The 15,454-nt window shown below is 36.7% G+C and overlaps 1 protein-coding gene across 3 annotated transcripts in view; it reads right to left on the bottom strand.

Moving 5' to 3' along the window:
* The window catches only part of drk (growth factor receptor-bound protein 2 drk), an 82,283-nt gene that overhangs the window by 27,047 nt on the left and 39,782 nt on the right, over window positions 1–15,454 (bottom strand). For all 3 annotated transcript variants that reach the window (XM_089102869.1, XM_089102870.1, XM_089102871.1), the window contains exon 4: window positions 14,579–14,698. In XM_089102869.1, coding sequence (XP_088958995.1) covers window positions 14,579–14,698 — 120 coding nt within the window. The remainder of the gene's footprint in view (window positions 1–14,578; window positions 14,699–15,454) is intronic.

Below are 15,454 nucleotides of genomic sequence, written 5' to 3'. Positions count from 1 at the left end.
CCCCTCTTTAAAAAATCAGGTAAATTTTCTCAGGCTCGTAGCCTTTGATGAGTAATACTAAACTTAACAAAATTTGTATATTTAGAATCAGCATTATAAGCCCCTTCTTTTGATAAATTTATTGACATCAAAGTTCCGTTTTTAAAAGTTTTGCTTACTATTGAGCCGTATCGCTTGTTTTTTTTTTATTGTTTTTTTTATTAAGTATATGTTATTACGTATATGATGGGGTTCTCCCCTTGGTCAATACCACACACTTTACGTTAAAAGTAAAAAAAAATTTTAATTCACACACCCCTGAATTACAAAGGCCGTTTAATTAGAATAGATAGCTCTTTTGAAAGCACTAAAAAAAAACTGTAGCGTAAAGAGTGAGGTATTGACTTGGGGGAGAACCCCCTCATATACGTAATAATTTCTGTTCATTTTAAGTTCTAATGTTGCTTCTTACTTTCAGTTGAAAAAAATTGTTTTTTTTTAATTTAATTTCTGATCGTTTTTTAAATAATGCTTGGAAATCCGGCGCCCCCTTCATAGAAATGTCCCTTACCCCAAAGAAACATCTTCCACGAAAAGATTATCCCGCTTAATTTCCTCCTCCGTCCCCCCTCCCCCCCCCCCCACCAAAAAAAATTCTTCCCGAAAATGTATGTATACTTCCCAAAAACCAATAAAATATGCAAGCTATGGGCCAAGTTCATAACTTGCAGTCCTTCCCCTGGGAACTGTGAGGGATTAAGTCATCGTAAAAGACATATTTATTAGATTATCGACTATGCTAAACAAAATGGCTATCTCAAAATTTTAATTGGGTGACTTTGAGAAAAAAATGAGCGTGGGAGGGGGCCTAATTGCCCTCCATTTTTTTTGGTCAATTAAAAAGGGCAATATAACTTTTAATTTCCGTTCAAATTAGTCCTCTTACGATATTATAGGACCACTGTGTAAATACGATTACCCCTGGGAAAAAAAAACAAAAAAAACAAACAAACAAACAAACAAATAAACACGCACCCGTGATCTTTCTTCTGGCAAAAAATGCAAAATTCCACATTTTTGTAGATAGGAGCTTGAAACCTCTACAGTAGGGTTCTCTGATACGCTGAATATGATGGTGTGAATTTCATTAAGATTCTATAATTTTTAGGGGGTCTTTCCCCCTTTTTTCAAAAATCAGCCAAATCTTCTCAGGTGCGTAACTTTTGATGGGTAAGATTAAACTTGATGAAAGTTATATGTTTGAAATCAAAATTAAAATCTGATTCTTTTGATGTATCTATTGGTACCAAAATTCCGGTTTTTAGAGTTTCGGTTACCATTGAGCCGGGTCGCTCCGTACTTACAGTTCGTTACCACGAACTGTTTGACTTTCTAAAAATGATTCTATTTCTAAGCATTATAGAGGCCTGTTTTCTCATTATATCAAAAAAGTCTTTGAAAAACATTTTTTTGGTCAGTTAACCTTCTTGGCCTCGATTTTTTTGTGAAGGAACAGAAGAGATACTTTATTCGTTTGTAAATTCGATTGTGCTTGCTTTTTCACCTAATTATACAATTTTAAATAAAATAGACTCAATAGTTTAAATAAATAATATTAAGTAATCTTTTAATAATAAATTAGATAAATAAATAAATAAAATAAAGCTTAAATTAATATTTTAAATAGAGTAATAAAATATTTTTGGCAATCCCTTCTACTTTTCTAATTAATAGGATGACTTCTGCGACTTCTAGGAAGGGATATTTCTTTATCTTCCTGTATGACCTGTGCTTTATGAAAAAAGCTTGTAAAACTGTTCCCGAATCTACACTTTTGCTAAAGCATAAAGCGTATCACAATTCAATGGCAGTTTCACCAGAATACAAAGTCAAGAATAAAAAAAATAATCTTTTGAACAAGAGTTAGAAAAACCTGGAAAATTACAAGTCTACTTGTTTGCCCTACTGGTCGTTCGGCAACTTTTCTCAATAAAAACGTTATTGATAGTAAAAACTTAACAGAGATCTAAGTAAAAAAGAAGCAGCGATTACGTCAATTGGTTGGGACATTGTAATACTGGCCTCAACAGGGCGGATCCAGGATATTTTTAGGGGGGGGGGGCAAGTTTAATTAACGCAAACTTGCGTTAATTAAGAAAATTACACTACTTTAAACTAAGTTAGGTGGTGCGCGCCCCCCTTCCCCTGAATCCACCACTGGGCCTCAACATAAGTACTGGTTGCAAAATATACCTTGCATTAAGTCTCTAATAAAAAAAAGATGTTTATGATGAAAATTATTGACCCACTGAAAAAACATCGTCTTTCGACATTCAAGGAATTTCAGAATGAATAAGCACGTTCATCCTCCCTTTTATTGTAACTCCTCTTTTAAAATTAATTATTTCTCGTTTCATTCCAGTGTTTTCCCAAGTTTTTGCAAGTCAGCTCGAACAATAGCTCTTCATTAAGGAGGAATCAAAAAGGTAAGACTATTTATTGTCCAATATCCGTTCGATCAGCTTTTAGCAAACGGTTGGAAATAACGCCGACAAAACTACTTAACTTCTCAAGCGAATGTCAATTCAGTTTTTCTCCGAAACGTAGCGCTGAACATGCATTTCATGGTTGCAGCATAGCCCCTAGTAAAGAGCATACCAAGGCCCATAGTAACCAGAAATTTCAAAAGGCGTTTTGTCACGAACTGTAATTGTTGGTAATTAATGGTAATTCGGCTAATCTTAATGATAAAAGTTGATTGCGAGAAAAAAATTTATAGGAATTACGTAAAAGAACCAGAAACCCCTCAAAAATGTCAGATCGAAATGAAAAGCGGAACCCAGTGCAATCGCCTTGGTTGAAAACCCTCATTAGAGAAAATTAAAGCCCCTCCCCCCACATTGAAAAATAAGGAAAATCACTTTTTCCCATAGGAAGCACTGATGTGTCCTTTTTAGCAAGAAAAAAAAAGCAAAACAACTAACATTTGACAGAACCGTTAAAGGTGAGCGCAAAAAATGCTAAGCAGTCGCTCTAATTATACCCCCCTGTACATAAAACTCAAAGTGACAATTCAAAATGAAATGTCAATCAAGCTAAAGTAATAATAATCCACAGGTCTGAAATACGCAAAATTGTGTTAATGTATTTATGTCTAGATTTTCTTTCTCCATAAAATCAGGGAATAGCTTTGGCTAATACAATTAAAGTTAATTAAACCGATAATAATTTAAAAGCCTTTTAATAAAGCTAAATTTAGATAGAATAATAATAAGCTTTTTGTTTTGCTACCCCAATCGGAAACGGGTCCGTTTCTTAAAATTAATAAAAAAAAAAATCCAAAAAAATAAGTTTCTCAATGAAAATTAAAGACCATTTTAAACTTAATCTCAGTAGATACAAATACATGTTAAAGTTAAAACTCAAAACGACCAGAAATCACTAATAAAGAATAAATGAAACCCAAAACGAACAGAAATTAAATAAGCAATAAATACAAACAAGCGTGCAATTGATATTAATGTAAGTTAATAAATAAATTTTAAAACGAGTGAAACTTCAATTGAATATGCAAATCAAGCTTGAAACGAACAAAAATCACGACAAACAAGAGTTTGGGTATGACCTCCTTCTCTCACAGTAAAATTCTTAAACCTACTGCGCCATTGACGCTTTACTGAAAACCAATTTTATGACAAATATTTTCTTTTGTACTTAATATTGAAAATAAACATTAGAATTGTCGTAACATTTTGAACTGATGAGTTTTCAGCAATTAATATCATTATACATCAAATATTCAGTTTAATTTATTAGCTCTTTTTAAAGTTGTTAATGACGAATACAGTTTCCCTACAAACAAGTGTTTGGATACTGTCTCCTTTCCTAACTGTAAATAAAAACCAAAGGCCTACTGCGTCATTGGAGCTTAACTGAAAACGAATTATATTACAAATATTTTTTTTTTCAGTTCATACAGCATTGAAAATAAAAATAAAACTACAGTGAAATAAATTCTTGAACTTATTAATCTTTCAACAATAAATATCAATATACATCAATTTGATGTTTTCTATACTTTTCAAGACTGTTCAAGACGCATATAGTTTTCAGTAAAGCGCCAACGACGCAGTAGGTTTAGACTTTTACAGTGAGAGAAGGAGGTCATACTCAAACTCTTGTTTGTGGTGATTTTTGTTCGTTTCAAGATTTATTTATTAATTTACATTAATATCTATTGTACGCTTGTTTGCATTGATTGCTTATTTAATTTCTGTTCGTTTTAAGTTTTATTTATACTTCAATAGGACATTATTTTTTTTCACTTTAAACTTGATATTCACATTCAATCTAAGCATTACTCGCTTTAAGATCTATTTATTCATTTGTATTATTACTTGTTGTATGTTTTTGCTATGGTTGCTTATTTAATTTCTGTTCGTTTTGGGTTTCATTTATTCTTTAATAGTAATTTATGGTCGTTTGAGTTTGAATTTTAAAAGGAATCTGTATCTGTTGAGCTTAAGTTTAAAATGGCCTTTACTTTTCTTTGAAAAACTTATTTTTCGGAGTTTTTTTTTAATTAATTTTTGTTCGTTTTTGATTGCAAAAAATCTCAAGTTTTCAAAAATTCCTTATTTCAAAATCAAACTTAAAAAAAATCAAATATTCATCAAAGTATCAAAACTGATATCAAAGTAACAATATCAAAGTGAAAAAATGGGTTTGTGTCCAACCTCGGAGTTTTTATTATCTGATGTCTGAACTATTTTTAACAAAATTACTATCTCAAAACTTTTATCGGATGGGTTTGGGGAAAAAGGGCGTGGGGGGTTTATAATTAACCTTCGGTCTCTTTTGACTCTTTAAGAGTGAACTAGAACTTTCTATTTTCAATCAAATGAGCCCTCTCTGAAGTTTATACGAGTATCCCTTCTATAAGAACCATATATATCCCCAGAGTATAACTTACAACGCCTGTCCCTGGGCTCTGGAGGGCTGTGTCGACCCCGGAGTTTTAATATCTGATGTTTGAACTATTTTTAAAAAAATGGTCACCTCAAATTTTTATCGGATGGGTTTATCCATCCAATACATCCAAAGGCGTGGAGGGCGGGAGAGGCTTGTTGCCCTCCGATCTTTTTTGACTCTTAAAAAGTGAACTAGAACTTTCAATTTCCAATCAATTGAGCCCTTTCTGAAGTTTATACGAGACTTCCTTCCATAAGAACCATATATGCTCCGAGGGCATAACTTATAACCCTTGCCCCTGAAGACTGTGGGGAGATTGTCCTGCTCAAACCTTTCATTTCCAGAACTTTCAACTACGTTGAACAAAATGGCTATATCAAAATTTTGATTGGATGTGTTTGGGGAATGGTGGGCGTGGAAGGGTTGTCAGTTGCCTTAGAATCACTTTCGACTATTAAAAAGGGAAAAATCCATTTAAATTTCCAATCGAATGAGCCCTTTCTGAAGTTTCTACGACATCGTCTTCTATACAAAACCTTATATGCCCAAAGGGCATAACTTACAGCCCATGCCCTGAGGGCTGTGGGGGAGTTGTCATCCACAAAGACCTAATCTCTAGAACTTAAAACTACGTTTAATAAAATGGCTATCTCAAAATTTTCATTGGATGTGTTTGGGGGAAAGGTGGGCGTGAGATGGGGGTTAGTTATCCTCCAATCACTTTCGACTACTAAAAAGGGCACTAGCCCTTTGAATTTCCAATTGGATGAGCCCTTTTTGAAGTTTCTACGACAAAGTCTTCTATAAAAACCTTATATGACCCCAGGGTATAACTTAAAACCCTTACCCTTAGGGCTGTGGGGGAGTTTCCTAGTCAAAAACATATTTTCTATCTGGAAATCAACTATGCTGAACAAAATGGCAATCTCAAAATTTTGATTGGATGTGTTTGGGGGAATGATGGGCGTGGGGGGGGGGGGGGTGCTAGTTGCCCTCCAATCACTTTCGACTATTAAAAAGAGCACTAGCCCTTTGAATTTCCAATCGAATGAGCCTTTTTTGAAGTTTCTACGACAACACCTTCTATAAAAACCTTATATGCCCCCAGGGCATAACTTAAAACCCTTGCCCTGAGGGCTGTGGGGGAGTGTCCCCCTCAAAAACATATTTTCTATGTGGAAATCAACTACGCTGAACAAAATGGCTATCTCAAAATTTTGATTGGATGTGTTTGGGGGAATGATGGGCGTGGGGGGGCTAGTTACCCTCCAAAGACTTTCGACTATTAAAAAGGGCACTAGCCCTTTGAATTTCCAATCGAATGAGCCTTTTTTGAAAAGTTTCTACGAAAACGCCTTCTATAAAAATCTGATATGCCCCCAGGGCATAACCTAAACCCCTTGCCCTGAGGGTTGTCGGGGAGTGTCCACCTCAAAAACATATTTTCTATTTGGAAATCAACTACGCTGAACAAAATGGCTATCTCAAACTTTTGTTTGGATGTGTTTGGGGGACTGATGGGCTTGGGGAGGGGGGCTAGTTGTCCTCCAATCACTTTCGACTGAATTTCCAATCAAATGAGCCTTTTTTGAAATTTCTACGACAACACCTTCTATAAAAACCTTATATGCCCCAAGGTATAACTTAAAACCCTTGCCCTGAGGTTTGTGGGGGAGTGTCCTCCTCAAAAACATGTTTTCTATCTGGAAATCAACTACGCTGAACAAAATGGCTATATCAAAATTTTGATTGGATGTGTTTGGGAGAATGATGGGCTTGGGTGGTGTGGGGTTTTTAGTTGCCCTCCAATCACTTTCAACTATTAAAAAGGGCACTAGAACTCTCGATTTCCAATCAAATGAGCCCCCTCTGAAGTTTCTACGACGACCCCTTCCATATGAAGTGCCTCTGGGAAAAGAAAAAAAAAATAAATAACAATAATAAAACATTGGAGCCGTATGGCCTTTACTATAGGCAACGCTACAGCGTTGCCATTGAATGCGTCAATATCTACAAAGTTTATTCAATTATAAGGACCTATGCTAGATAAGTCTAAAAATTTTGTATTCTGTCTTTCTCAATTCGAATTTTTGGTTTTCAATATTAATACTATAAGACATTACCGGTGGAATTAATCCAGAATTTCACTCATTCCTGTTTATCCTTGTAAATTTTTTGGGTCAGCTTCATAATTAAACCATTTTAAGTTATTTATTGGAGACAGAAAGCAGACTTTGGAAAACAATCTGCAGATCAAAAAATGGTTCAGCCCACGTTTAAGTACCGTTTCTAAGCAAAACAACCTTTCAAAAAAGTTCAAAATTTACTTTGACGGTAAGCCGCAACCTTAACAAATTCTCCTCAAACTGTCCCTACGGTAAACGTAGCACTTTTTAGTAGGTTCGGTTCCTTTGAAAACGACGTTATATTCTATTAATTATAAATACTTCTACTTTTTACAACACTAAAAATTTGCATTTAAAGAGCCGCCTGCAAACGTGTTGGGGTAAGTAGAATGATGATGACAAAATTCATTTCCTCAATCAGGGTATGTTCCAGAACATCTTTTTATAGAATAATTGTCAACAATTGTAATTATCTGTTATTATTTTTGTTTTTATATAACAGGTAGCACACAATTAGGACGACCAGTTTGCATTACTAGACGAGTAGAACAGGCTTTTATATATCAGAATTTACTAAGATAATAAAGTTAATTTTTTTAGATCAAACATATGTCAATATTAGTTGGATGAAGCCCTTGGGAGCAGAGCCACTGTTCAAACAGATATAAAATAAACAAAAAGGGTCTTAATTAGTGTTACAGACATAAGCGATGATTTATGTGTTTCCATTGTATTTAAGGAATGTCCATAGAAACTTAAGAGAAGGCTCATTCGATTGGACAATTAAAGTTCTAGTTTCCTTTTCAAGACTTGATCAGAAATAGTCAAAAGTCAAATTATACAATGTTTACTTTGTATAAATTTTTGTCTTAGCCTGAATATTAATCTCATATAGATCTTTACCTACATCATTTATAGACATTTACTTCAGAAACATGTAAAAAAAATGGCAAAAATCTTACGTTGCTTCTGCTAGTAAAGAGCAATTTATTATTGAAAATACCCTGGCTTAATAGTAGCCACCTCAATCATATTGTGGTGGATTACGTCTTATAATTGAACAGTTACCGTAGTGCAGTGGTAACGGTGACTCTCCCCTAGATTGTGGGATGTGAGTTCAGTCCACTCTACGGTAACGAATTGAGGAGTAGAACAGGCAGATGTGTGGTATTGCATAAAAGGTTTGTCTTTTGGCTTCTTCATATTAGGCATATTATGCCCTAAGAAAGTTAATAATTTTCTCATATTCTTAGCAGTAGGCGTGGGAGTAGTAAGTGAGGCAAAGAAGGAGATGACTGATTTCTCTAAAAGAGGTTTCGTCGCTTCACAAGGAGCTAAGCAGGAAGTCAACGAAGAAGTCTTAGCCATAGTCTCAAATGCAACTCTTTTCCGATCTCTATCTCCCTCTTTAAGAGAACTTATACTCTTTAGCTTGAACAATATAGGTCTTTCCCTTGAGCAATCTTATATAATGGACCTCTACTTTCATCATCACCTTTACCTTAGAAGCATGTAAAAAAAAATATGGCGAAAAGCTTACGCTGCTTGCGCTAGTAAAGAGCAATTTCCAATTAGAAATACCCTGGATTAATAACTCCTATTTTGATTATCTCTCTCATCACTTCCTGAAGGTTTCAAATTAATACAATGTTTGTCCGAAAAGTAAAAGGACTGAGTCAATTTAAAAACATTTATTCAGCCAATCGTCACAATTCTTTAAAAACTTTCTAAATGGGCTCCTTCTGCGTCAATGCAGCGCTGCCAACGCGATTTCCAAGCATTGAAGGCGTCACGGTATGCATTCTACGGAATAGCCTTGAGAGCCGCGGGGCATGCTGCTTGGATCCCCTCTGTTGCCTCAAAATACTTGCCTTTCATCAGTCTTTTCAGGCGAGGAAACAAAAAAAAATCCAGGGCCACATCTGGGCTATAGAGTGGCTGCAGAAGCGTTGGGATGCCAACCTTGGTCAGGTAGCTGTTCACGAGAAAGGCGGTGTGAGCCGGGGCGTTGTCGTTGTTGCAACTTCCAGTCGTCTGCGATTTCTTTTCGGACCCGATTGACCCTTCGTTTAAATCTTTTGAGCGCTTCCACATAAAACTTATCGTTGACGATTTGTCAAGGAGGAACAAATTCATCTTGGACGATGCCTTTGATGTCAAAAAAGACAATGTGCATCGTTTTTACTTTGGATTTGCTCATTCTTGCCTTTTTTTGGGGCGAGGAGACGCCGACGTGTACCACTCGGAAGATTGCCTTTTTGTCTCGGGATCATACTCAAAGATCCAACACTCGTCACCCATGATTACGTTATGCTAAAATTGGGGGTCACTTTCCCACATGTTTCAAATTTTCTTGGCACACTTCCACTCGCCGCAATTTCTGGTCGTCGGTGAGCACTTTTGGGACCATCTTCGCGTACACCTTGCGCATGTTCAAATGTACCGCCACAATGTCATAGATGACAGATTTTGGTAAATTAACATTTGGGCAATTAAACGAATACTTAGTCGACGGTCTGAGTTCAAAACTTTGCGCACACGAATCACACTGCCAGTTTTTGCCGAAGTCGAAGGTCTTCCAGCACGGTCTTCATCGGCGATCTCTTCCCGACCCTCCAAAAATGCCTGGTGCCACCAAAACACCACTTCTTGCTAAAGCAATATCTGGCTAAGCCTGCTTGATCATATCAAACGACTCTGTCGCAGATTTATCAAGTTTCACACAGAATTTAATCGCGTACCTCTAACAAACGCTGCATTTTCGGCTTGCACCACTCACAGAAAACACGTCACGCAAAAATGCCTGTCCTGACTCTCCAGGTGCTCAGAGACAACTGACTAGCAGCTCGTTTGTTAGCTAGAAAAGCCATCTACCGAATACACTCAGAGCACGCACGCTCCGAAGTACAAAGTATATCACGGAGATTGGGATTTTTCAAGATACCCTTTCCCAACCTGAGACAAAGTTGTGGCCTTCTTTTTTCAAGGGTAACAGGATTAAATTCTTGGAGGAGCGATATAGAGGGGACTTTAGGGATGTTTAGACGCCACAAGGAGGGCCCGGTACTGAACTCGCTCCAATGTCTCCGACTGGTCATGAGTAAGGGAGAAATGCCATACTTGACAACAATATTCTAAGATAGGTCTAATAAAAGAAAGATAGAACCTCAGAAGATGCTCAACAGGAACACCATAACGAGATGAGTAGAAAACGAGTAGGGGTGGTATAGTCGCTTATTAGTGATTTTTATATGATATATTTTTTGTTGTTCTTAGGCCTAGTTGGGGCAGTGATCTCCTTTACAAGCTTGGCTTCTGGATTTTATTATTTTTGGTTGATGAATAAACCCTAATTTAACTTCAAAAAAAAAAACAAAAAAAAACGAGATAGCAACTTTATAGCAGATACCCATATTTCCATGTTTGACTCTGCTCCCTACTTCTTTGTCCTACTTCATATCTGACGAAATATAGACGCCTAGCAGCTTAATTACGGCCACAATCTTCTGTTGGTGTAGCGGAGGATAATAGGTTGGTTCGGTCATTAAGAAAGAAATTAGAAGTACAACGGATTTGTCCATATTCACTACCATGTCGTTACTGGTAGCCTGGTTCTTAATGTCCTCGATGATACCATACGCGTTGCTTGGGGAGTCCTTGAGGCAAATTATGGTTAATGATAGATCATCTACGTACTTCCGTCTTTCCGGATAGGACTCTGCCAGCTCATTGACCATGACAGGAGTGGACAAAAGTGGACCAAGGAGTGTTCCTTGTGGCACTCCACATTAGATTTGAACCTCGGTTGACTACGCGATCTTTTATTTAGTGCTTTGCTTTCGATCCAAAAGAAATCTGGCAATGATTCGAACTAAAGCAGGGGTGATACTATACCTTGTAAGTAACTTTTTGATGAGTTTACTGTGGTTGGTCAGGTCGAAAGTATTTTTCAGATCTATTGCTCTGAGGTTTATCCAGTATCCGGGGTTGTCTCGGTACTTGAGGATTTTGTCCAGGAGGCTTACCAAATAGTGAGCTGTTGAGGTCTTGGGAAGACTATCAAATCACCTAAATTACAGGCTTTAACCTGAGGACTGTGGGGAGGTTGACATCCCCAAGGACATGAGCTAGTTGCTTTCCAGCAACTTTAACTCTTAAAAAGGAACTAGAACTATACATTTCCAATCAAATGAGAGTCTCCTGAAGTTCACACAGCCACCCTTCCATAAAAAGACCATAAATATGCCCTTCGGGGCATAATTTACAACCCTAGCCCCCAGACTCTGGGGAGTTATGTCAACCCCAAAGGCCTTGTTATGTGATCTTCGAACTACTTTTAAACAGAGGAAAATAGACCGTCAGGGGAGGGCTAGTTGCCCTCCCATCAGTTTGCTAACATGCCTTTTATAAAGACTCCCTTCACAAGATTTTATGTGTTGGATCTAGTGAAGGTGTGTAACGTGTGGGATGTCAGGTTCGTACCTACGTTGTAATGTTATTTGAAATAGGCGCTTAAAGCACAGAGGACGGTGCCATCGGGATATTGTTGTTGGCACTGGTCAGGCATGCAAGAATGGGGTAGCATAGTAGTCATGCTACTTGGCAGTTTTCATGGCCTAGTGAAATTTGTCGGTAATCCCAGTGCTTCCACATTTGTCAGCAGTTTTTGGAATTTTGTTGAGTAGCTTTGAAACTTTTTGCATACCTTGCATTGGCTAAATGGAAACGTACACAGTCACAAACCCCTTGTAAAATTAGGAAAAACCAGGAATTTAATTTTTAATGGAAATGACCTTCCTGTCCAGTTAAGCGATGGTTGGTAGTAGCGGGCGCAGAATAAAACAAATATAATGAGCATACAATCAGCAAAAATAAGCCAATTACTTGTGGCACTAAGTGGGTTAGCCCAAAGAGTATGGATAACTTACAAGAGTGGGAACTGGCGCTAGTGCAGGCGAAAAAAGATCCTCGGCGCCATATAGCGTTTGGCGACACTTGGCATTTTCTTCGCTGTAATAGTAATAATAAACTATTTAACCTGTGTAGTAAAATTAGTGTCGTCGTAAGTGTCTGATCTCAGTTCCTGACAGAAAAATGATAACAAAGCTTGAAAAAATGCCGAATGTCACCAAATACTAGATGGGGTTGACAGATTTATCGCCGAAACTAGTGCCAGTTTCGACTCTTTTCAGTTACCCATACTCTTTGGGATAGCCACCAAAAATTCTTAATGTTCGAAGTTTCACGGCCGAAAAATGCTGTAAAATTCAATAAATTACTTTTGCTTACTTACTTTCACAGTTCTAGGAGGCAACGCTGACAAAATATGGTACACTCCTAAAATCTTCATAATTTTTAAACAAAAAAAAGCCAAATCTTAGAAAACCGCGGTTTCCAAGCATGAATATTGATACGATAGGTCTGGGAGGCAAAAATCTAAAGTGCTGCCTCCAATGCCTCCTAAAGTACAAGTATCGTACTTATGGTACCATAAGTCTTTTGTTTTAACACAAGTCACTGACCTCCTCTTTAATAGATGATCCGAATGTACTTGAAAACTGGTAATGTTCGTTCTGACCAGGAAAACCAGAAAAAGGCGATAGAGTCTGTGTTGGCAGGAAGACTAAACTTTGGCAAAGCTTCTGAAGAATTTGACTTAGAAAGACAACAATACCTGATGCTGTGAAACGCGTGAAGAAGTATCTTTGTGAAATCCAAAGTGTTGGGGTTGAAACAGTCTATGCACAGGAATTATCAGTCTCAGATGTGATTGGGACTTCTCTGTGGACAATTTTTACTCAAAAACAAGAGAAAGAGCTAAGCCTCTACCTTCAGAAATATAGTTATTGAACTACAGTCTGACACCAAATTCCGTCCAAAATGCTAGCTTATGACAGGACATTGATGTTGTCCATTACAGTCAACGAAAATTGGGCAAAAATGAGACGGCTGTCTTCGATCGGATCAAAAACTTCATGCGGCAGATATCTGAACTTTCAACACGGACACCAGACAACACAAGCCAAACATGAAGGACATGAATTGCGACGAACCAGGACATACTACTGCTATGCATGTTCCACGCATTGTTGCCAAGAAAGGAACAAAAGAAGTTCAACAGACGGTCTCAGCCAAAAGAGGCAAGAACGTCACCTTGCTGTGTTTTGTAAGTGCAAGTTGACAGACAATTCCCACAGTTAATGTCCTTCCTCGTGTTAAAGCCACTGGAGTTTCTTGAAGGAATTGAAGCTCCACCGAGTCACTTCACATTGGAAGTGAGCAAGAAAATGAGCTAATGGAACGTGCCCCCAAGATTTCGTTCCGGTGAAGTTTTCTGTTGAAAAAAAGGAAAAATTCTGCTATTTTGTATGCGGGAGAATTCGAACAAATATGAAATGAATCTGCTCTAGTGACATTTTTTTTGCGCACAAGTGGCGAGAAATTTTATTTTCCCAGAGCATATTGATAAAGTTAGGGTTATACGACAGAGATTGGGCTCTGACTTCCAGTCCATCACTTTACAGGTGGAATAAGAAGAACAGTGAGAGGCCTGAAATTTGGATGTGATCTTTTCATCTACAATTTCAAGTAAATGAGATGTTCACGTGCGTTTTATATAGTCAAAAATCTGTGTATTTTTGTACTTTAAACACTACTGTTAGAACAGATAGCTGAAACATTTAGCCCATTAGGATCGGTCTCCATCTCGTCTGCTTTGTTTCCACAACCGGGGCAGTTTCGAACAAAAGAGAGTCAACTGGTTTTAGGTAAGCATTTGTCTTGATTCCTAAATTTTCATTAATTCACGCTAGGATTTTAAGTATTTGTTTTATCTTATGTATCAAAACCAAAACAATTGTGTGAAATATAAGGTCTGGTAGCAGAAATAGTGAAAACGGTTCAGACTGGCCCTCTTTTCCTCTGCACAACATTCTCTTTAGTGAGTTTCGGAGATACTGTAAATATAAATATTGATCCTATTTATGAAACTTTTATAAGAAATGAACACATATTTAAAAATAAAAATAAAGCATTGCAAAATTTCCCAGGGGTTAGTTCAAATAATAAACCTAAGCGAATAGCAGCATCAAAAGCTTTGCATAAAATTATGTCGCAATAACTTATTCCTTGTTCATTTGTTATTTTAAAAGGTTTATCCAGTTACTTTTGTGAGGGGTTGGACGAAGGTAGCTTCAAATTGTAAATGTTAAGCAATTGTATATTATATTTTTGGGCGAGTCTATTTTAGTTGTATGTATATTTCTTAGTTTTAGTTTTTTTCTCTAAAAAAATCAGAAAAAATCAAACTAATTACTAAAAAAAATAATTAAAACAGTTACAATTTATAAGGATTCTAGATCTGAAATACATGAAAGGGGGAGGTCCCCCCAAACTGTCTTCTGGATCTATCCATATTTTAAGATACGTCTCCCTTTTTGTCCTCTGTTGCAGTTTTATATGATGTTTCTAAAAGAATACGGACCAAAAATCTGACTACTTACTTGACAGATAACGAAAAATCACCTGGGGAGCTTTCACTGACTCTAACCACAAACGCCCCCTCGTGTTTATTCAAAAGGAGCTTCTCTGCGTCAGCACGTGTTATCCGTCCATAGTACCAACTAGAAAAAGTGATTCAATCAATTTTATTCTTAAATAAAATAATACAAAGACATTATATTTTATATCAATTATTATGATATATTTTCTGAATGCATTTATTTTAAACCTCATATTTGAAGAAGAGCTCACACATAATGAAACAATTATGACTAAACAATAAAACGTACAAACTATACGTTCTTTAAACGTGGTACGCGTACTCGAATGAAGACGTGCTGTACGAGTACTAATGAATGTACTGGGAAATCTATGAGACCCCCTAGAATGAATTACAAGATTAAATAAAAAAAACAGAACATATAATTTTCCCAGTACAAAAATCAACATACCCACAACTCAACCCTACCCATCTAAGTTACCCCAAACATCAACAATGTGTAACTGATATGACTTTTTTTTTCTTTTAGCCAAATAAAATGCTTTATAAGAAAGTATAACTCTGTCCAAGTTTACTTTTAGCCAGATATTTCGGACAACTTCAGCAAAGTGCGCTTCAAATTCACATTAATGCCAACTTTAACTGCTAAACGTGACAAAAAATGCTTACCAGTTTTAATATTAAATTTGGGGCAAAAGAAATCATAACAAAGAAAAAGTAAAACCTAAGGATTTAATACTTAAAACTGCTTTCGTATTTTACAATGAATATTTTTTTTTGAACTCTGGGTCGGAGTTTGCAACATTATCAGAAAGTTCAGGGAATTCGAGGAAATACACTTCAAACCAACTTAAATTGATCCTAGCTGTAACTGCCA

This window comes from Artemia sp. Qi Xiang Cuo, chromosome 17 (genome assembly GCF_049724085.1).
Source record: "Artemia sp. Qi Xiang Cuo chromosome 17, ASM4972408v1, whole genome shotgun sequence".
In the NCBI taxonomy this organism is placed as follows: domain Eukaryota; kingdom Metazoa; phylum Arthropoda; class Branchiopoda; order Anostraca; family Artemiidae; genus Artemia; species Artemia sp. Qi Xiang Cuo.
Note: the sequence above shows the minus strand (reverse complement) of the source record. Positions and strands in the feature narration are given on the sequence as shown.